The sequence below is a fragment of the Rhinatrema bivittatum genome, chromosome 9 (assembly GCF_901001135.1).
Source record: "Rhinatrema bivittatum chromosome 9, aRhiBiv1.1, whole genome shotgun sequence".
Taxonomy (NCBI): Eukaryota; Metazoa; Chordata; class Amphibia; order Gymnophiona; family Rhinatrematidae; genus Rhinatrema; species Rhinatrema bivittatum.
In genome coordinates this window covers 122,806,428-122,829,903 of record NC_042623.1, presented here as the reverse complement: position 1 = coordinate 122,829,903, position 23,476 = coordinate 122,806,428, and the positions used below count along the sequence as shown (strand labels likewise).

General features: G+C 39.0%; 1 protein-coding gene across 6 annotated transcripts in view; it reads left to right on the top strand.

Moving 5' to 3' along the window:
• MSRB3 (methionine sulfoxide reductase B3) overlaps positions 1-23,476 on the top strand; it is a 292,235-nt gene that overhangs the window by 134,875 nt on the left and 133,884 nt on the right. Inside the window, exon 2 of one of the 6 annotated variants that reach the window (XM_029615744.1) lies at positions 14,657-14,754. The exons of the other annotated variants lie outside the window; for them this stretch is intronic. Coding sequence (XP_029471604.1) covers positions 14,706-14,754 — 49 coding nt within the window. The 5' untranslated portion in view covers positions 14,657-14,705. The remainder of the gene's footprint in view (positions 1-14,656; positions 14,755-23,476) is intronic. 6 annotated transcript variants of the gene reach the window in all.

The following is a 23,476-nucleotide window of genomic DNA, read 5'->3' as shown; positions in this document are numbered from 1 at the left end:
ACATCAGCTGAATACTATTCCTCCTCATCTCATTCAAATGCTCAGCATTTAATGGTTGCAATGGAGAGCCCCACCATAATTGGACAGGGTCAATATAGTTCACTGCCACCTCGATGTGAACAATATGTTCAACCAATCAGGTTAATGCTTCACCAAGTACCTAGCCAACCTATGAAAATTGTCACAATAGCAACAACATTGACCATCATGCTTACCAAAGCACAATCGATCACAAAAAAGGCCTTTGTCTTTCATAATTTGTTGAAATATAATAACCCAGACTGTATTTGTATTTCTGAATCATGGGCCACCGAAGCTGACGTCCCTGCAATAAACCAATGCTGCCCGATTGAATACACCTACGCCTTTCAACCCCGTTTTTATAGATGAGGTGGCAGCTTTGTAATTATCCATAAAAAATCATTAGACTTGTTCCAGCGACCCGCATACATTCAGTCTCCATTTGAAGCAATGATATTTTCATCCAAGATATTCAGTATCTGTCTGGTCTACTGCCCCCCTCCCCCCCACCATTCTTCACCATAATAGCTCACCTTTCTTTGAGTTCTTAACTATGGCAAATGTAAACTGTCAAATACAATACTCCTAAATACTTTCAACTTACACAAAGACCAGCTTTCATTTTCACCACCCTGTGAGGACTTCATGAGCATGCACACCGTATACAATTTTCAACAAATTATCACATCAGCAACCCATAAAGCTGGCCATACATTGGACTTAATCTTTTTAAACCATTAATTTTTCTCTCATGACATCAGTAGTTTGACCATTACACCAGTTCCATGGTCCAACCATTACCTTATAGCAATTACTGTACAATTCACTATGCGCTCCCTTTCACCTCCCAAAGGCCACAAAGTGCTTAGAAGAGTACACTTTGAAATGCAATCGCTCATAAATAAACTAACTAGAGGTATGTCTGTCCTTCCACTGGACAACATTGACAATACCATCAACAACACCTGGAACAATAACATCTGCACAACCCTTGAACAAATAGCTCTACTTTGCCCTAGAATCATAAAACATCCGACACATGCTCCATGGTTCATGCAGTCACTCACCGACCTAAAAAGATCTCTAGGGCAAGCTGAAACCAAATGGTGGAAATCTACCTCCTCTGAAGATCTCTGCAACTATTGAGCCATTCTTGATTCATATAGACTTTCAACGAATATTACAAAACTGAACTATTACTCACAACAGATTGAATCAACAAACCAAAAGAGCTATTGTATGTAATAAGGTGTCTCACCACAAATCCTGCGTCCAGAAACAAATTCCCACCTGCACATTCTGATAAAGATCTATGTGAACTATTTGCTAACCATTTTTAGGATAAAATAACTACTCTCTCTGCTATGTTTCCTTCTATTGTAAACATAAATAACCAATTCGCTGTATCTTAACACCCCTATGGTTTGATTTTGAATGTCTCCCAACCTGAAATACTACAAACAATTGCATCCCTAAATACATCAAACTGCCCCCTCAACTCTTGTCCCATAAGCCTTTTAAGGTCAATTGCTACAGAACATCTACCACAGCTAACTGCCATCACTAATTTATCTCTCTCTTCAGGCACTCTCAGTTCTGTTGTAAAAGCAGCCTCAGTCTGTCCAATATTTAAAAAAAAAAAACAAAAAAACCAGCAACAAAAAAAAACAAAAACCCACCTAATGCTGAACCCACTACTTTTCAGAATTTTCATCCAGTTTCCTCTCTACCTTTTTGTCTAAGAAAATATAATCTATTGTCCAATACCAATTAGGTTTCCGAAAACACCAAAATACAGAAACTCTGTTGCTATCCATCACCGATGTCATTCACAGGGGCTTCGACTCTGGGACTTCTTTTCTAATGATTCTTTTGTCTAACAGCTCAGCTTTTGACACTTTAAATCACAGTATTCTTCTCAATTGTTCCTCTGACATTGGCATTTCTGGAACTGTCCTATCATGATTTGCATCCTACCTCACAAACAGAACACAAAAGATAAAAATTGCTATTGATACATCTTCCTGGTTTTCAATCACAATGGGTGTATCTCAGGGTTCTGCTCTATCTGTTGTTTTATTCAATATCTATCTGGATCCTCTCTGTTTTCTTCTCTCTATACTGGGTCAATCTTAATGCATTTAGGCTGACGATATACAGTTTTTCTTCCCAATCACATCATCTTGGTCAATAGCCTATCAGTTCATTTCCATCTGCCTTTCTTACGTCAGAGCTTGGTTTTATTACCATAGATCCTCATTTAATCTCAGCAAAACAGAGTTTATGAGTCTGGGATGATCTGCTCTTTTTCCAGTTCTGTGCAATTTGACTCTCAAAACATTCCTATCTCCAACACTGTCTGTTACCTTGGGGTTCATCTTGACTCGGTTATCCATGCAAGCACATATAAAATCCATTAATCAGGCTTCAGTCTACAAACTACATCTGCTATGTCACTTAAAACCACCTCTTAACTTCCAAAACTTCCAAACTGTCCTTCAATTCTTAATATTAACATCACTGGTTATTGCAACATTCTATACATCGGCTTCCCTCAGTTCATCATCAAACCCTTCAGCTAATCCAAAACTCTGTTGCAAGGTTACTCACAAACACACGCAGACGTGAACATATCACTCCAACCCTCCAGCTCTTTCACTGGCTCCCAGTCAAATATTGTATTAAATACAAACTGACTTTCCTGATACATAATCTACTATGTCTTGTCTACTCTCCATGAGCAAATAGCGCACTCAAATTCTATGCTCCAACGAGATCTCTCCAATCAGCTTCACAATCTCTGCTCTAATTCCCTCTTTAAGTTTAGCCAGACTGTCCTCTACCTAGGAGAAAGCATTCTCACTTCCAGGCCCCTCCTTCTGGAACTCTTTTTACCACAAGACATAAGATTCCAGACAAATAAAGACGTTGAAACTGCTGTTAAAATGCTTCTTTTCACCACAACATTTTCTTCAATACCCACAGTCAGTCAAGTACTCCCACATTAAGTCATTGTTCTATACCAATATACAGGCATATTTAATTCTCCAGGGCTATGATAAACCACCCTCCACTTCTACACCTACATATACATCTTTACCTTCTAGGGCTAAGATTAGAGTGTAAGATAGTCATTGGCAGCATGCGTGCGTCCCATCCATGTGCGTATCTACCCATTTCGGCACACACAGCCCTTTTAAAATTCAACCTTAAAATTGGCTATGTTCTTTGTACCTACTATTTACGTGGGTGGCCAAGTGCATGCATAATTTGGAAAATGTATACATTATTTATATATACGATTTGTGACTCACTCTTCTAGAGTCAGCCTAAATTGAGTAATAACAGTAAGTGACAAGTGTGCACACAGTTCCCCCTCCTCCACCTCCAGGAGTGTCTCTTTTTAATTTAGCTTTAAGTGTACATAGGATGGAAGCCTGCACACATTTTTAACTGGGCAAAGAAAGGACATTTTTTCAGACAGGCTTTAAAAATTGTTCTCATTGTTAACCTGTCCTATTTACTAGCGTACTCTAATGTGTATTAAACACAAGCAGTTAACTTGTGGTACCATTAAAGCCAACTTGCCCAGCATAACGCAAATATTTAAATGAACTGCATAGCATTCTAAGTAGCTTATTGATATTCATATTGAGTTAGTGCAAATCATGTTAATCTGTTGGGACCACCAAAACTTCACTGCACCTTAGGACACAGAATTAAGTTTTTTGAATCACCTCAGGCTAACCTGCCTGCTGAGATGGGCCACCTCCCCTCCTTGCTCCTTCCCACAGGACCAATGAAAGAAGTCCCCATGGAACAATTTTCCCTCTCGGAGATCTCCAAGTAAGGCTCCTATGGGCTGATTCCCCCCCCCCCCCCCCCCCCCCATCTTCCACCCCATCACTCCATTCAATGATCCTTAAATTAATATGGGGCAGCAGAGAGGAGGACTTGAATCATTCATGCCCCTTTGGCTCCAATTGACTGGCATTGGCTGACCTGATGTGCTTCTTTATCTCATGGTGGGTACATTTGACAGAATAGTATGTCCTTCATAATTGATTACTCCCAAAGGAATTATTAAATTGACCAGCTTCATGTAATGTTAGAAATTATAAATATATAATGCATTATTTTTTTTGCTTTTTAGTTATTCTTTGAAAGACATATTAGGCTCACAATACACCCCATGAACAAAATTCTCAAAGGTTTGACAACTTTAAATAAACAATATAACTTTATCAAGAACAAACCTCACTTACAATTAGAAAACAAATATTTATGTATAAGAGTGAAAAGCCAGGATGTAGGAACATTTTGCTAATTTAGAGCATGACCTTTATGTGCACCAAAACCAAATAATTTGTAGGCTATGACATGGGGCACATTCCTGCAAAATTTGTGTGAATACTTCTTTAGTGGTTCTTGAAAGACAAACAAAGAAATCTGAAATGAAATCTTTATCCCCTCCCAAATTAGAGTGAGACCAACAAAGGAGTATAGCCGAGCCCCTTCAAAGCTTGTCATTAACATGAAGCTCTGCAGCATGGTTAATGAGACGGTTCATAGCAAAAACCAATCTTTTTCAGAATGTTCAGATCAAAAGTAATTTCCAGTCTGTGAAATAAAGTTGATTCAATACCCTTCTTTCAATAGTAAAGCTTTTTATGTTTGCATTATTTACTTCAATCAGATGCTTTTAATTTTGCTTTTCTTCCCCCTTTAACTATTTGACATGGTTAGTCAGTGGTAACCAGCAGTATTTTTTTTTTTTTCAGAAATAAGAACATCTTTGCTTAAATGATTTGCAAGCATCTGTGATTTAAGCTACATTTTATGAACACTCCTTAGCAATGTGGCTCAAGGTAAAAAAGCAGAAAAACATCCAATGCTAGGAAATTGCAATCCAATACCATGTAATTTAATCCTGCAATTGCTTCTCTTGCGCTAAATGACATACAGATGGGTAGCTCTGTTCCCCATGCTTTGGGAACACAGTTGGCCTTTTTATATGAACACACATTTATTAGCAACACAAATATTCTTGGTAGATCTGTTTATTTCAAATAATACATGCTATAATTATGCCAGTGATTAGAAAAGTATAATTTTAAGCAAGGCATTTTGTCAACTTATATTTACAAATGAAAGGATTTCTTTAACAAAAGACTACAGAGGGCAAATCCTATTGGTTAAAGTGTGTTATACAATACATTTTTAAAAAGTCTAAAAATAGAATTATTTTCTTATGTAGAATCAATCAGTATATAATATGGTCAATATAAGGTCCCATTTAACATTGGTCACTGAAAAGTCATCTTCAGTAGCTGAAAATATATGAAGATAAGAACATAAGAAAATGCCATACTGGGTCAGACCAAGGGTCCATCAAGCCCAGCATCCTGTTTCCAACAGTGGCCAATCCAGACCATAAGAACCTGGCATGTACCCAAAAACTAAGTCTATGCCATGTTACCATTGCTAATGTCAGTGGCTATTCTCTAAGTGAACTTAATAGCAGGTAATGGACTTCTCCTCCAAGAACTTATCCAATCCTTTTTTAAACACAGCTATACTAAATGCACCGACCACATCCTCTGGTAACAAATTCCAGAGTTTAATTGTGCGTTGAGTAAAAAAGAACTTTCTCCGATTAGTTTTAAATGTGCCCCATGCTAACTTCATGAAGTGCCCCCTAGTCTTTCTACTATCCGAAAGAGTAAATAACCGATTCACATCTACCCGTTCTAGACCTCTCATGATTTTAAACACCTCTATCATATCCCCCCTCAGTCATCTCTTCTCCAAGCTGAAAAGTCCTAACCTCTTTAGTCTTTCCTCGTAGGGAAGTTGTTCCATTCCCCTTATCATTTTGGTAGCCCTTCTCTGTACCTTCTCCATCGCAATTATATCTTTTTGGAGATGCGGCGACCAGAATTGTACACAGTATTCAAGGTGCGGTCTCACCATGGAGCGATACAGAAAAGCTTGGGGCTCCATTAGTTCCTCGATGAAAACATTAGGTCTGACCCAGTATGGCATAAGAACATAAGAAATTGCCATGCTGGGACAGACCAAGGGTCCATCAAGCCCAGCATCCTGTTTCCAACAGAGGCCAAAAACCAGGCCACAAGAACCTGGCAATTACCCAAACACTAAGAAGAACCCATGCTACTGATGCAATTAATAGCAGGGGCTATTCCCTAAGTATAATTCATTAATAGCCATTAATGGACTTCTGCTCCAAGAACTTATCCAAACCTTTTTTGATCCCAGCTACACTAACTGCACTAACTACCTTCTCTGGCAACAAATTCCAGAGCTTTATTGTGCATTGAGTGAAAAAGAATTTTCTCCGATTAGTCTTAAATGTGCTACTTGCTAACTTCATGGAAAGCCCCCTAGTCCTTCTATTATTCGAAAGTGTAAATAACCGAGTCACATCTACTCGTTCAAGACCTCTCATGATCTTAAAGACCTCTATCATATCCCCCCTCAGCCGTCTCTTCTCCAAGCTGAACAGCCTTAACCTCTTCAGCCTTTCTTCATAGGGGAGCTGTTCCATCCCTCTTATCATTTTGGTTGCCCTTCTCTGTACCTTCTCCATCGCAACTATATCTTTTTTGAGATGCGGCAACCTGAATTGTACACAGTATTCAAGGTGCGGTCTCACCATGGAGCGATACAGAGGCATTATGACATTTTCTGTTCTATTAACCATTCCCTTCCTAATAATTCCTAACATTCTATATGCTTTTTTGACTGCTGCAGCACACTGAGCCGACTATTTTAAAGTATTATCCACTATGATGCCTAGATCTTTTTCCTGGGTGGTAGCTCCTAATATGGAACCTAACATCGTGTAACTACATCAAGGGTTATTTTTCCCTATGTGCAACACCTTGCACTTGTCCACATTAAATTTCATCTGCCATTTGGATGCCCAATCTTCCAGTCTTGCAAGGTCCTCCTGTAATGTATCACAGTCTGCCTGTGATTTAACTACTCTGAATAATTTTGTATCATCCGCAAATTTGATAACCTCACTCGTTGTATTCCTTTCCAGATCATTTATATATATATTGAAAAGCACCGGTCCCAATACAGATCCCTGAGGTACTCCACTGTTTACCCTTTTCCACTGAGAATATTGACCATTTAATCCTACTCTCTGTTTCCTGTCTTTTAACCAGTTTGTAATCCACGAAAGGACATCGCCTCCTATCCCATGACTTTTTAGTTTTCGTAGAAGCCTCTCATGAGGGACTTTGTCAAACGCCTTCTGAAAATCCAAATATACTACATCTACCGGTTCACCTTTATCCACATGTTTATTAACCCCTTCAAAAAAATGAAGCAGATTTGTTAGGCAAGACTTCCCTTGGGTAAATCCATGTTGACGGTGTCCCATTAAATCATGTCTTTCTATATGCTCTACAATTTTGATCTTGAGAATAGTTTCCACTATTTTTCCCGGCACTGAAGTCAGGCTCACTGGTCTATAATTACCCGGATCGCCCCTGGAGCCTTTTTTAAATATTGGGGTTACATTGGCCACCCTCCAGTCTTCAGGTACAATGGATGATTTTAATGATAGGTTACAAATTTTAACTAATAGATCAGAAATTTCATTTTTGAGTTCCTTCAGAACCCTAGGATGCATACCGTCCGGTCCAGGTGATTTGCTACTCTTTAGTTTGTCAATCTGGCCTACTACATCTTCCAGGTTCACAGTGATCTCGTTCAGTTCGTCTGAGTCATCACCCCTGAAAACCATCTCCGGAACTGGTATCTCCCCAACATCCTCATTAGTAAACACGGAGGCAAAGAATTAATTTAGTCTTTCTGCAATGGCCTTATCTTCCCTAAGAGCCCCTTTAACCCCTCTGTCATCTAATGGTCCAACCGACTCCCTCACAGGTTTCTTGCTTTGGATATATTTAAAAAAGTTTTTATTATGAGTTTTTGCCTCTATGGCCAACTTCATTTCAAATTCTCTCTTCGCCTGTCTTATCAATGTTTTACACTTAGCTTGACAATGCTTATGTTTATCCTATTTTCTTCAGATGGATCCTTCTTCCAATTTTTGAAGGATGTTTTTTTGGCTAAAATAGCCTCTTTCACCTCACCTTTTAACCATGACGGTAATCGTTTTGCCTTCCTTCCACCTTTCTTAATGCGTGGAATACATATGGACTGCGCCTCTAGGATTGTATTTTTAAACAATGTCCAAGCCTGTTGAACACTTTTAACCTTTGCAGCTGCACCTTTCAGTTTTTTTCTATTTTCCTCATTTTATCAAAGTTTCCCTTTTTAAAATTTAGTGTTAGAGCTGCAGATTTACTTATTGTCCCCCTTCCAGTTATTAGTTTAAATTTGATCATGTTATGATCACTGTTGCCAAGTGGCCCCACCACCGTTACTTCTTTCACCAAATCTTGCGTTCCACTAAGAATTAAATCTAAAATAGCTCCCTCTCTTGTAAGTTCCTGAACCAATTGCTCCATGAAGCAGTCATTTATTACATCCAGGAACTTTATGTCTCTAGCAAGTCCTGATGTTACATTTACCCAGTCAATATTGGGGTAATTGAAATCTAATATACAAAAATGTGGAACCCAAATATTTGGGTTCCACATTTTTGTATATTTGATTCTTTGTTGTGGTTAACCGCTGACTCCCTTGTGCGAGTAAGGTAATTGAAATCTCCCATTATTATTGCACTGCCAAATTGGTTTGCTTCCCTGATTTCTCTTAGCATTTCATCATCTGTCTGACCATTTTGTCCAGGTGGACGGTAGTATACTCTTATGTTCTTATATTCTATTAAATTGTGTCATGGCATTGTGTGCACAATTTATTTAAAAGCATATAAGAAGACTTAGCTTTTCAACTGGGGTAAAATATTAAAGCGCTTATGTATTGGGACCAAACATAGGAGTGTCTGCCTTCTTTTGGACATCAATGAAGTCTACCGAACAAAAACATGCCTGAATGATTTTTTGTTTGTTTAAAAAGATGTGTTGCCCACGTTATCAGCATTTCTAGGCAGATCACAATCATACATTCATAAAAACAAATAAATACATGGTCAGTAGTATCAGATATTATCAGACTGAGTTATTCCCATAAACTTTCATGTTTTATTAGCCTGAAGAATTGCAGTTTTATTTTTAAAAGCCCAGCTTAAAGCAGCTTTAACTACATCTCAATGTCACCTGTTTTAGAACCTTATTACCTTATTTGTGAAGAATGCCTGCTTTAAATTTGGTTTCATATTCTGACCACTGGGTTGCCCTGTTGATCATTTCTTGAAAAATCCTCAGCCATCATACTATTATCACATTCTTCTTGGGATGGACAATTTTCCACAGCCATTTACGTGAGCAAATAGCAAGTTATGGCTTGGATTTATCAAAATGCAGTAAGTATCGCATGTGATAGCAAAAGGGGTGTGTTTTATGCAAATAGACAGTTTATCGCAATTTGCACTAATACCTATGTGAAGAGCTAAGTTAGCGCAAATTCCGATAACGTTTTCACACTTTGCGATACATGCCAGACCTGTTGTATTTCCTGCATACAACCACTGGGGGACCATTTTTTTTGAGAGAGACCACCTAGCCATAATGCCCTCTCCCTAGATAGGTATTTGTATCCCTATGGGAGGCCCACCTAGTAACTCGAGGCTTGTTGCACACAATTTAAAAATAATAGACAAAAAACAAGGGACGGAGGAGGTTTGGTTCATGATTATATGTACATGAATTGAGTTCACCCTGGTGGGGGTTTTAAACTCAGATAATTCAGATATATGAAACCCTTCCTCCATTCCTTAAAAAATTTTTTGGTTTTTGTTAGTTTTATGGGAAGCCAGTTCGGGTCAGCATACAGGCTTGACTGTCTCCCAGTAAAGTATGGCATCGAATTGAAATGACTCGCGATTGGTGAGCATTGAAAAATTGCTAAATTTGATGTAAAAAGAATTTCTTAAAGGGGGAATTGGATGTGAATTGATTACTGGACAATACTTTGTCATCACTAACCTACCAGCAGCAACCCCATTAGATCAGGGTCAGAGTAAGGTGACAAGTACTCATAAGCAACTGGGGATTGGGGGGGGGGGGGAAATATCCCTCCTGTGGGGGAGAGGAACAAGGACAGGGTGATCCCTCCCTACTCAAATCCTCCCTTCAGGATATTTCCCCTCCCCCCTCCTTCCTCACTTTCAAGTCACAATGCTGCTTCTCCTTTCTAGTGGGGCTGGCTCCAGATCACAGCAGCAACTGTAGATTAAAACAATTCAGCAAAAAGTCCTCAGCAGCTCTCACAGGCTGATGGATCCTATGTATGCCACCCCTCACCTGGGTTTCCATGCTAACAAAGCCCGTGCAGAAGGAGGGGCAGAGCATGCAGGATCTGTCAATGTGCGAGGGCTGCTAAAGGTTCCATCCTGAATTTTCGTAATTTCTCATTGTTGCTGGGACCTGGAACTGGCACTGGCACTGCTAGTGGAGGGAAACAGCACTGTGGAGGCAGCCTCCTATTTAGGAATGACATTGGGGGTGATACTCTGATGCCTGTAAAAATTTGGCACCAGAGACAGCTGCTTATGTTGCCTATCCCTAAATCCGGGCATGCATTAAATTCTTGGGAGTTGTAGCTTATTGGTTCCAACCCTGCTACCATACTGCCTGAAGTATTGCTAGGCTGTGCTTCCTTTTTCCAACCTCTCTCACTTCTTCCCTTACCTCTGCTCAGGAGGAAGAAAAGGGTGGGTTGTTTCCTATAGCTCTATTAGCATCAGGTATTGACCCTCAATGGGTGATGTTATGCACCTCTGCCCAAACTGTGGGTCATAAAACTGTTTTATTAGGTATATTTTAAGTCTTTTTTTTCTTTTTTGTACGCCACCTTATGTAAATATGAAGAGTGCCAGTTAGAAATATTTTAAAATAAAATAAAATATTACAACCTCCCAAACCTGTTCCTACCACTATCCTCTATATTCGTCTCAAACATGCTTGAAATTCTGACTCAGTATTCATTTCTATCTCTATTGATAGGTAATTCCAGGCATCTGCCACCCTCTCAGTGAAGTAGCAATTTCTCACATTTTCTCTGAATCCCTCCTCCCTCCAACTTCATATCATGGTCTCTTGTCCTTGAACTTTATTTTTTATGGAAAATTTCTACTTGTTTTAATTTAAGAAACCTGTCCAATCTTTGAGAATTTATGTCATATCCCTTGTGGCGATACCACTACCACTCCTCTAGTTAGTACATTTATTGGTGTTATAGGCCCTATAATCACTTCAAAAGCCCTTTTCTGAACTACTTCCATTCTCTCTATACCCTAAAGAAGTTATGGTCTCCAGAACTGAACACAGTACTGAAGGTGGTGTCTCACTAGTGACCTGTACCATACCATCCAGTTGTTTACCAACTGGATGGTATGGGAGGCTTCTGTGTGGAAAAGTGTAAAAAGCCTTATTGAAGCTGTGTCATGCAACATCCAGTACACCTCCATTTATCTACCACTTTTATTCTTCCAAGGTCATAATTTATATAATTTGTTTGGAGATACAAAATTCCCAAATTTCCAATTTTTCTACAAGTATGCAAATAAAAGAAACAGTAATTTAAAAAAAAATTGAAAGCAGGCAAAACATCAAAATTGTTTATTCTAAAATTCAAGAAATCTGGAGATAGGGTATGTAATAAAGTTTGACATATTCAAATATATTGGCAGCATTCTGTTTTCAGACCAAACTTTCAGCATATTTAAATCAAATGTGGGGAAGTCTTCACAGTCCCATTTAATTCAAACATCACAGGTATTTTTTAGCTGCAGCCTTCACACCAAATTTCAAAGGAAAAGTAAACACATACTTTCCCTTTCAACATTTCTGCAGGGCTTTTACACCTAATTTTTGTGCAGATAGAACTTTTTTGGAAAATAATGCACATTGATTTGAAAATACAATCTATTCTTTTTACAACCCCATCCAAAACTTGCCCATAGGAATGCCTTTCTCAAATGCAGCTAAAAGTACATGTGTGGAGAACACAAATGTTCATATTCAGCGTATTTGTCTTTTGGCATTTAGCCAGACAAATGCTGGGATTTCAAAACCCCACTGGTCTGACTGCCCCTGACATAACCAGATGCATTTTTATTTGGCTAAAAGCATATCAGACTATGTCAGGGCCTAGCACCGTTGTCCAGCTAAGTTAACTGAATAACTTATCTGGCTAACTTTAAGATGGTTTATTCAGCTAACTTTCCTAGCTGGCCAGTGTGGCTTAATATAGACCTCACTGTGCATCATTTTAGCCAGACTGATGGATGGCAATTTTTAGACAGCCAATTTACCAGGGTAAATCGCTGTCTGTCCCCGTTAATGGATTTGAAAATTGCCCTTTGGGAGAGTAATTGTCAAACATACTTTTTCAGGTAAAACAGTGTGGTACCCACAGAAATGGGCTTTTTAAAAAATTGCTTGCCTGCCTGACATGAAACTAGATCTAGGCTTGTATGTTTTGTTCATGCATAAGATTTACCCAGCCTGAGCAGAGGTGTACCTGGGGGCCAGAGTTAGGGAGGAGTTTGGATTTACTTGCATACTTTTTTATTTATTTATAAGTTTTTGTATACCGTCATTTGGTAACTTCCATCATAACGGTTTACAACAATAGCAAAACATTTCTAGTACATTTCAGTTCCTAAAAACACATATCACCATATTATCAAGACTAATAAATATAAAACATTCCTAAAACATAGTTAAAATGTTAATAGCACATAAACACACTAAAAGCATTTAAATCAATGATAAACATAGAAATGACAGGTAAAATACATTCTTAATAAAAATTTATAAAATGGCAGGGAATTAGTAATACGAGGGGTCTGAGAACTCATTGTTAAGGTGATAAAAATAAACTAACAGGTACAATAATGTTACTAAAATTCATAAAATGACAGTGAATTAGTAATAGGTGAGTCTGAAAACTTATTGTTGAAGGAAAAAATATGTTAGTGGATTTCAGAAAAGAAAAATGCCCATGCACTAAATAGCAGGTGTTAAGTATGTGCAAGCATATTTGGGGGGATAAGTTTCAAAGTGGGCTTATGCATCTAAGCTCACATTGAAAATTGGCATCTTATGTGCATATTTGAAAGCTAATTTATGCAAAACATTACAAAATACCCTCATAATATTTATCTACACATACTATTCTGTACAAGAGCTTTTGAGAAGAAATATTAAAGTGATATCATTTTTAGCAGTGGACTTGGCACCAAGTTTCACTTTGAAATGCCACAATCTTTTGCACTTGCTTTTTGTAGGTATATTTTCTACAGAACAAAAAATACACTAGACAAATACAATATATGAAATGTATTCTCTATTCCCATCCAAAAGATGCCCCTGAAAATTCCTCTTCTAAATGTAGCTGAAAGAACATGCATCATGGAGCATAGCACATACTTTTAGTTGTATTGACGGAGGGTGACTTTCAGACAGCTAATTTACAAATGTAGGGGGTCATTTATCAAAATGTGCTAAGGTGTTTTTGCATGCGTTAAGGGCTTATCGCATGCAAAAAGCCCCATATCGTATGGTGTGATGCTAATCGAAAAAAGAGGAGGAGTTAGGGGTGGGATGGGTTTACCAGTTTGCGAAGTCCTATCGCACGGACTTAATGTTGATTTTAGCTACATCTTTTTCAGTAGTGTTAAGCCGTGCAATAGCTTGCGTTACAGGGTGGTAAGGTGTTAGTGCATTTCACGATGTCTGCTGAAAGGCCTGTTTCAGTAGGTTTGTCAACTTCCATCAGATAAGTCGGGACTTTTAAACCATTTCATGAAGTCTATCCGCTTTTGATAATTCAAAAGAAAGAAGAATGACACATTCAGATTTGAAAATGATTTTTTATTAAATGAAACACACAGGGGTGTAGGCTTGTTGCACACAATTTAAAAATAATAGACAAAAAACAAGGGACGGAGGAGGTTTGGTTCATGATTATACGTACATGAATTGAGTTCACCCTGGTGGGGGTTTTAAACTCAGATAATTCAGATATATGAAACCCTTCCTCCATTCCTTAAAAAAAATTTTTGGTTTTTGTTAGTTTTATGGGAAGCCAGTTCGGGTCAGCATACAGGCTTGACTGTCTCCCAGTAAAGTATGGCATCGAATTGAAATGACTCGCGATTTGTGAGCATTGAAAAATTGCTAAATTTGATGTAAAAAGAATTTCTTAAAGGGGGAATTGGATGTGAATTGATTACGGATAATATAATTTCCCCAAAAAATATTTTTTGGTGCTTATTGTTTAAAAGTATTGTCCAGAACATTACAGAACTTTGTGCTTAGGCATGGGATATATGGATGCTGGAAGGGTTTAAGTGGGGACCTGGTTTGCTTTAGGGATGTTCGTTCATTTGAAATGAATGTGTAAAATATGACAAATGAGGCCATTTTTTGTTTCATTCATGATTTCCGTAAACAAAGAGCATCCATGAAAATAACCAAAATGTTTTTTCCATTCATTTGTTGCCCATTCAGGTCTATGGCCCTAGTAAGACAGTAGCAGCCACATTGCTTTCTTTTTCTTTAAGGTAACTGAACAACCAAGCCATGCCAGTGAGGTCATAATCTTACCGGAGCATGAGGAGAGGAAAAGTAGTGACAAAGACAGCAAGGAGGACTAGTCAAGGTCATCAAAGTCAAGATTTATTTTTTTAACCAGCCTGTAGTTGCCACTTGTGTCAAATGATGCTGACTTCCTCCTACTGAAGGAGTTTGCATATCTCAAACCTATTTTAAAATTCACTTCTCAGGTTGTTTTTACAGGGGAAATTTGTATTTTCTGGAACTCTGAGTGAAAGAAAGTTTAAAAAAAGAGAAAAGGCATGAGAAGTTGAGCAAAAGACAAGCTTTGTTCTTGCTGAGTCAGAGAGACAGAGGCACTGAAATTCTGTCCATTGGGGTAGGGTAGTGTAAAGAAGCAGTGAACAGGGTAATGTTCAGTGCCTCTGTTTCACTGCAGTGCATAGCAATCTAGTCTTCAGAGCAGCTAGGGCCCTGAGCCTGGTCTGTCTCTTCTTTAAGAGATTTAGTGCGTGGGAAAGGAGACACCAACACACATTTTTGCTCACACTGTTAAGGATTACTGGGTCTGTCCTTGTATATAGGCATAGCCAGCCAGTAGACAGTTGTATCACTGCTAATTTATTAATGCTTCTTCCTAAGCACTGTAGTGCACTAAGTCTCTGGACTTATTTGAGCATGTGACAGTGTATTAGAATGGTACCGATGAATACACTACAATATGTGAATAAATTCTATTGTGACATCAAAAATACCAGTGCTGTATTTCCAATTCCATTGTGCCACTGCAAAGAAAGAGGAGAAAAGAAAATGGCAGCAGGCAGAAGCATGGATGCTCTTGCAGAGGCAGCCAAGTCTGCCAGAAGCACAAGCACTGGCAATAGTAACAGTGTGAATAAAGGGATTTATGTCCTTAAACTTTAGAGAGGTTTTTTTTTATTTTTTAACCCATAGAAAGCCAGGAGTGGAAGGCTTAAGTCTTAAGAATTTTATTTTATTCATTTGTCTATTTTATTTTGTATTTTGTTGTTGTATATCTTTATGACTAAATAATTTTATGATGTTTTGTTACTCGCCAAGAACTTAAGATTGTGTAGGCTATGTTAATTTTATTTATTGATTAAATTGGGAACGCATGTACTACTGCCACCTGTTCCCCTCGCTCTTGCTTTGGAGCAGGAGCAAAAGGTGGCAGAGCCATTGGAAGCTGGCATGATTACTGACTCTTAGGTAACAGAGGCAGTATTTGCAGAAATTGATTCAGAGAAAGAATCATGTCTTGGATTCCCTGAAACACAGGATCTTGAAGAGCTAGTAACTGAAGAGAATTTTGGGGTAATCAATAACATCTTAGCTTTCAGTGAGGAAGTAGAGGCAGCGCACTCCCTAGGAAGAGTAGGCAATGCAGTTAGAGCATGTGTGATGCCCCTGGCATTGTACCTCCTAGTCCAAGCTCAAATCCAGTATTAGCAGAAGCACCAGGATCCAGAGTGGAAGACATCTGTGTTGTGGAGGCACTTCAAAGTGAGGGAGGACCTGCATTTTGTTGAATGAATTCACTTTAGTAAGGCCATCACTTGCAAGAAGGTACTGGAGAATCTTACAAACATTGGTATGCAGTATTACCTACAAAAACATCACCCAGTAGCATTGGGGTGAGCAGGAGCAGCAGTAAAACCATAGAAAAGGGAAAGACCTTTTCCCAAGCTAACCCCACAGCTCCTTCCTCCAGTGAGGTGGCAGGCCAGCAGCCAGCAGCCCCCAGCCATTCATTAGCAGTGGCAATCTACTATATAGCAATTGGAGTGGTGGTCTCAAGCCCTGTCCTGGGGCAAGAGGCAGGCAGCAGCAAATGTTGTGAGAAGGTGCATGGGGGAAATGATTCCCCTGGATGACCAGCCACTTCAGACAGTGGAGAACATGGGCTTTAAGCATGTGCTACAGCTCTTAGCCACAATTACAAAGTGCTTACCAGGATAACCTGCCCACTTAATGTAATTTTCACCTTTTACAGTTGGTGCTGTAGTTGCATTCAGGTGCGACTGGTCAAAGCAGGTGGGAGTATCGTACGTTTCACCAATGGTATTTGGACCAGCATGAATGCTATCCATGCCTGCCTCTCTCTGGTTGCACACTGGTGGGAGCTGGCCAAGGCAAGGGTAAGCAGCAGCTCTAGAGAGGATTGACCAGCAGAATTCAGGTGGGCTGTGCTACACACCCAGCTGATGGATACGATCCATACATCTTGCAATATCTTGACAGCAATAAGAAAGATGCTGCCAGGAGCCTCTCCTGCAGGAGCAATCTTTCAGGGTTTTTTGTGGCAAACAGTGGTGTGTAAATATAAGGGCATTGGAAGACTGGAACTATTGGTGGATCTGTTGCTTTGCACACTTACTGTGCTTGATAGTAGGAAATGTCCTGGGTCTGGTTGCCAAGGAATATGGTATTCCAGTCCTGAAAGACCTGTTAAAGAGGTACAGGAAAATTAATGGGCATTTTCACTGCAGTGTGAAGGGTGGACAGCTCTGTGAGAAGCAATGAATGTAATCTGCTTTGAAGTGTCATGAAAGGTGAAATATAAATTAAATTAATAATAATAAGCAGGAAGAAGTTTGGATGCCTCATAAGTGGTTGATTCAAGTTGTTGGTATCTGCTGGAAATCCACCTAGCTAATGGTGCAGATGTTGGTGGAGCAGCAGACACCCCTTCAAGACATGTTTTTGGAAATAGAGATAGGTGTGGATTGCTCCCTGGTTGCAATGGAGGATCTGAGTTCCAGAAGTGACACCCTGGGTAGATTCATCTCCATAATAAATATTCTGGAAAAAACATTAGAGGGTTTCCATGAGCAAGGAGAAATGAAAGCAGAGTTGTTACAGTATGAGGAATCTTAGCAGGTGCAAGAAAGACTGAAACGCTTGACAGAAAACAATTCTTGCTTGCTTGCTGCAGTTGGTGACGATGGGTGAAATGGAGTCTGTCTTTTTGATTCCATTACCTCACTTACATGAAGATACTGGGAACCTAGGGTGCATGAAACACCAGTGCTTTTTCTTCTTCAAGCCTTTCTTGGTACCTTGGGTGGTTCTGCCTCTGCTCCATCTGCTTTGAGGTTCTTTCCAAATTTCTTTATGGTCTTTTGCTAGCTCTTAGTCATGCCATGACAATCTGATGCTTTACACAGATCTTACCCAGTTTTATGCTCACTTGAACTTTTCCTTCAATCCCTCTTCCATATGGTTCTTACTGACTATAGGTCTCATTCCAGTATTTATACTTCAGTGGATTCTCCCACCACCAGGGGCAGGGACAGCAGAAGTGCAGAACACAAAACCAGCACCATACTCCTTCATGATAATTGCTTCTTGGGTAATGGGTATTTAAAAAAAAAAAAAAAAAAAAAAAAGATTCATAAGGAAAATCATGTCCTAGATTCTCTGAATCACAGGATATTGAACAGTTAGTGGCTGAAGAGAATTTGGGGCCTTTAGTGAATAGTGTCTTAGCCACCAGTGAGGAGGTAGAGGAGAGAGGAGATAGATTATGCTGACAGGGATATGATTCTGCCATAGCAAAGGGAAAGACCCTCTCCAAGCCTGAACCCTAGCCCCTTCTCCAAAGGGAAACTACATCAGGCCTCCTCCAGGGATTTTCTCTGGCTTATCCCTACTCTATGTGGATGCGAGGTTTGAGGTCTGCTTTATTTATGTATTTAATTTCTTACACTTTTAAGCCACACTAACAGCAAACTGACCAAGGCAATGTACAACAATAACGTACAATAAAAATACAATGCAATCACATCAAGATTAGCCTAATTAAAAAATTGGAGCAGCCATGATTTCAAATAGTTGACCTCCAGTCTAATAACTGTTGAAACAGAGTTCCAGCGTTCAGGTCCAACTGCTGAGAATATCTTCTTCCTGGTCCCCTCTTTTTTTTTACCTGCTTGATCCCTGGAACTATAAAAAAAAAGTGGCTCTGCTAAGGAATGCAACCTCTGCCTGAGAACACCTGCCTGTACCCTGCTCGCCAAATAACCGGCACCCTTACCTTGATGGACTTTATACATTAGGGTTACAGTATTAAATATAATTCTCTCCCTCACTGGTAGCCAATGTAAAACACTCAACAGCGGCCTAGCACTAATACATCTAGTGTATTAGACAACATTGAACAATTAGCCATTATTATGAAACCAGGTTACCAAGCTTAAAAGGCACCTCCATTACCAATAATAGGAACAGATACATGTACAATTTACTATATGTGCCTCTATGTAAACCGTTGTGACGGTATGTTACTGAACGACGGTATAGAAAAGATTTTAAATAAATAAATCTAGGGCAACCAAAAATCAATCTGGCTGCCATATTTTGCATTATCTGAAGTATTTGAAAGTTCTTCTCCATAACTCCCAACAATACCCCGTTGCAGTAATCAAAAGATGGCATGACTAGTGCCTGTACTATAGTCCGAAACATGCCCTTATTCACTTTATTCCTTAATTTTTGCAATTGCAGCAGCTTTAAAAATATCCTCCTTGCCATCAGAGATACATGCAGCACAAAGGGCCATTTATCATCATAAATCACCTCCAGATTTTGAATTTCATGAATATCATCACAAACTTTCTTACCCACCCTTAACTGAAGACTATGCTCAGGTGCCCCAAAAAGAAATCCATCCACTCTGTTTTCTCCTCATTCAATATCAACTTATTCTCCCGATGCCACCTCTTCACGTAACACCTTTCTGGATAACAGAACACAGTCGTGGGTCAGCATATCAGGGCTCAGTGGTTTCCCTCATAGTATTCAATATTTACATTGGTCAAATCTGTGACCTCATCCAGTCTTCAACATTGAATGCTACCTTTTTGACGATGACATCCATTTCTGCATCAAAGTAAATTCAGCCCAAACCTCAACCATCAACAATCTCATCACTATCATACAGTAGTAGGCCATTGACTCAACAACCACAGGCTCAAACTCAACTCCTCTAAATTAAAACTCCTTTGGCTAAGCCGACAAGGGCATTCTCTATCTATGCCCTCCCTATTAGATACTCTTCTGAACTTAAGAAATCATTATGCAGCTTAGGGGTTTAACTCAACAATACCTCCACAATGCAAGTCCACATCTCAAAAGTGGTAAAGACATTCTTTATTCTTCTGTGCCAGATTCGCCAACTGCACACCTATGTTAATAAACACAACCTTACTATTTATTTATTTATTTAATTTATTTATTTGCTTTTTTATACCGACATTCAATTCAAAATATCACACCGGTTTACATTGAAACAAATTGTCAACAAATATTATTGAGGACCTAATATAGTATAACAGTTCAAAAACAGCGTGTGGAATAAGGAAAACAAAAAAAACTAATAATTATCAATAAATTAAACATAGAACTATATAAGATAAGCTATCATTATCAAACCAAAATTCAGTATCTCATCGATAATAAAAGGAACAAAACCGTGTATAAGGGGAAGAAATCTATCGAGTTTATTGGGGGAAAGCTACCATGATTCCTGCATTAATCTCCAGCTGTATTGACTATTGTAATTCTCTGTTCCATGACATCTTACCATATAATCTCAACGACTCCAAATTTTACAGAGGACAGCCACCAAAAGTTTGGTAGGGACCAACACATTGGACACATAAGACCAATCTTAAGTCTGCTACATTGGCTCCCAGTTAAAAACAGGATACAATTCAAAATTCTTTGCTTTGTCTTCAAGTGTATGAACAACATGGCCTTTGAGTATCTCTCCTAACTTCTGTTCTTCTACATCCACACAAGGGACCTTAAGTCCTCCCAAATGGCCCTTAGATCTTCTCCTTGGGCTTCTGCCAGATTAACTTGTCTTAAACTTTGTGCATTCAGCTGCAGTGCTCCACAATTATGGAAAAGCTTACCACTAACCCTATGTGTTGAGACATCCTGCTTTACCATCATGAAAAAAACGTCAAGGCTTGGCTAGTCAGCCTAAGCTGCCCCTCAGATCCTAATATGATGGAGACAGTAACAGAGACTTCCTTTTATCACTGACTACCTGGACTTTACCATGAGACTATTTTATCATCCACCACCTGGCTTTCTTAATGATTACTTCCTTTTGGGCTAGGTGCCTGACATTTCAATATACCTTTCACTATCCCAACTTCTTAATTCACCTAATTGTCCTGGGATTGTTACCACATTTTCTTCTAATCCAAGATGATCAATTACAACGCTTTGTACTGCTGTCCATACCACCATATATGACATAAGATTTGTTAAACTGGGTCAGACCAAGGTCCATCAAACCCAGTATCCTGTTTCCAACAGTGGCCAATCCAGATCACAAATTCCTGACAGGATCCAACCTTTAAAATGATTTATGGAAATATCTTCCAGGAAAGAGAGAGAGAGAATGAATTATCTGGCATTTTACATATCAAATATTCTTATTTTAAATTTGTAAAAGCAATATCATGCTAATATTTAAAAACAATACATCACCACAAATCTTAAAACCAGTCATACCATAAGTTCACCTCACATTCAACAAGCATCCATACAACAAAATTTCTTACAAGACAATTAACAGATCTTACACATATCCTATAAAATTTATGCAATGCAGGTCAATACTTATTTCAAAAAACATTAATACAATAGCCCCATTTCTTATAACTTGATCTCTTTTCTTTTAAGCTCGATCTTAATTCCATTCTTTGAAACACAGTCTCTTCTTAGAAACATAGACCCAATAAAGGCTTTTGTTTCACATGAGTCTTGGGCTTCATTAGGGGAATCCTTCCCACGAGTCAAACCATTATTCCTTCATTGTTCAAAACAGCACCCAGACTGAAAAGAAAATTCTAGTAAATCATGTTATATTTATACTACAGTATTATGTGGTAAATAAACATTTCTTAATTAATGAATCACTTTATTTAAAATGGTGTGTTGCTATTTAAAGTATCGTCTCTGCTCGAAATTTGATACCTCTTTAAAGCGCGTGTTACAACTAGAACAAACCGGATTAAGAAAATGTATCTAAAAAAATACTCAGCACAACCTCTGGCTATATACTATATACTATCAAACATCACATACATTACTTGTTACCCAAAAACAAGAAAAGCGAATGTACTTATCAAGCATTGATGCAATCCTCCTTGTTAATTTCGTAGAGGATTGTGCTCAGCACACAACCAGAAGTTCTTTATAAATGTGTATGGACTACCACTATTCAAGCTTTGACTCTGAAACTAGAAAGTTGTATCATGTCTCATTTGAAAATGTACCATGGTTCCTACGACGTAATTGGAGAAAGATATTGCAAAAAACTTTAACCTTTGAATTGTGTGATCATGTTGTACCCAATGTTGCCAAATACAGAGCAAATAGGGCAGAGAGAATATCAAATGTCCATCGATTTTAAATTCATCGGCAATGATACATCTGGACTATTGCAATCTTGCTAGAAAATATAGTATGTGCTTTACCATATTCTACTCAACCCATGAAGTTCAGCAGATTATCTTGAAACATTTTGACAATTCATGGACCTCTACAAGAATTTTTTTTTTTGCAAAAACAAGAGCCCACAATTTAAGAGACATACTAGGAAAAACAGCAGATGTCTAAAACTTGCAAGAGGTTTCTCCAAAGGGTCAATTTACCTGTGAAAAATCTATAATGTGTGCGAATGTTAGGCAGCTTAATCAGTTTAACCCTCCAGGCAGCCCTTAGACATGATTTGCAAGGTCATTTTACTTGCAATGCAATACAAGTTGTATATACAATTTTATGTCCTTGCATGAAAATTAATATCAGGCATACAAAAAGATCTATTATAAGGAAAACGATATTATCAGGTAAGTAATTTCTCCATTCCTTTTAAAGGCAATCTCCTTTTTGGAGAGGACTTGGAGCAGTTGATAAGCAGCTCGGAGATAATAAGGTGCACAAGCTACCTGAAGATAAGCCTAAAGGGCCAAAAGATTTTCTGCCAGTTCGCTTTCAAGGCCAAAGGCATTTCCGTCTAGAGCAGGGCTTTGGGCGCAGGCCAGAGGCAGACCTCAGGGGAGGTTTCAGTCCTGGTCCCACTCCTTTCATGGATGCAGAGCGAACCGAGAAAGCTTTGGCCAAGGGTCTAGCAGGGCCAGATCTGCACAATAAAGTGAGGCTAACTCACTTTTCAATCCCGGCCATCGGGGGTCAGTTGACTCTTTTTTACGAGGAGGGGTCACCAAAGGGTTCTAAGCTTTAGAATTTGCTCGGCCACTAAGAAGCCTGTTCATGGTTTACCCCTGTCTTCTCCAGCGAGGAAACTTATTGTTCAACAGACCATCCAAAAGCTAAGAATGCTGGGGTCCATTGTTCTCATCCCCCAGGCGGAGGATGGGAAGGTACTCCATTTATTTTGTGGTGCTGAAGAAGGAAAGGACATTTCGTCCAATCCTAGACTTGAAGAAGGTGAACATGGCCCTCACATTCCCCCATTTAAGGGTGGAGACTCTTAGGTCTGTCATAGCAGTGGTGCAAAGTGGGGAGTTTTTTGTTTCCCTGGATCTCATGGAGGCGTATTTGCACATTGGGATTCACTGAAATCATCAGAAATACCTCAGGTTTATGATCCACAGAAAGCAATTTCAGTTTTGCGCTCTCCTGTTTGGTCTAGCCACTGCTCCGAGGACTTTCACCAAGGTAATGGTGGTGGTAGCAGCAGCCCTCAGAAAGGAGGGGGTGCTGGTGCATCCATAACTGGACAATTGGTTCATTCGAGCAATGTCTGAGGACCTTTGCAGACAGGT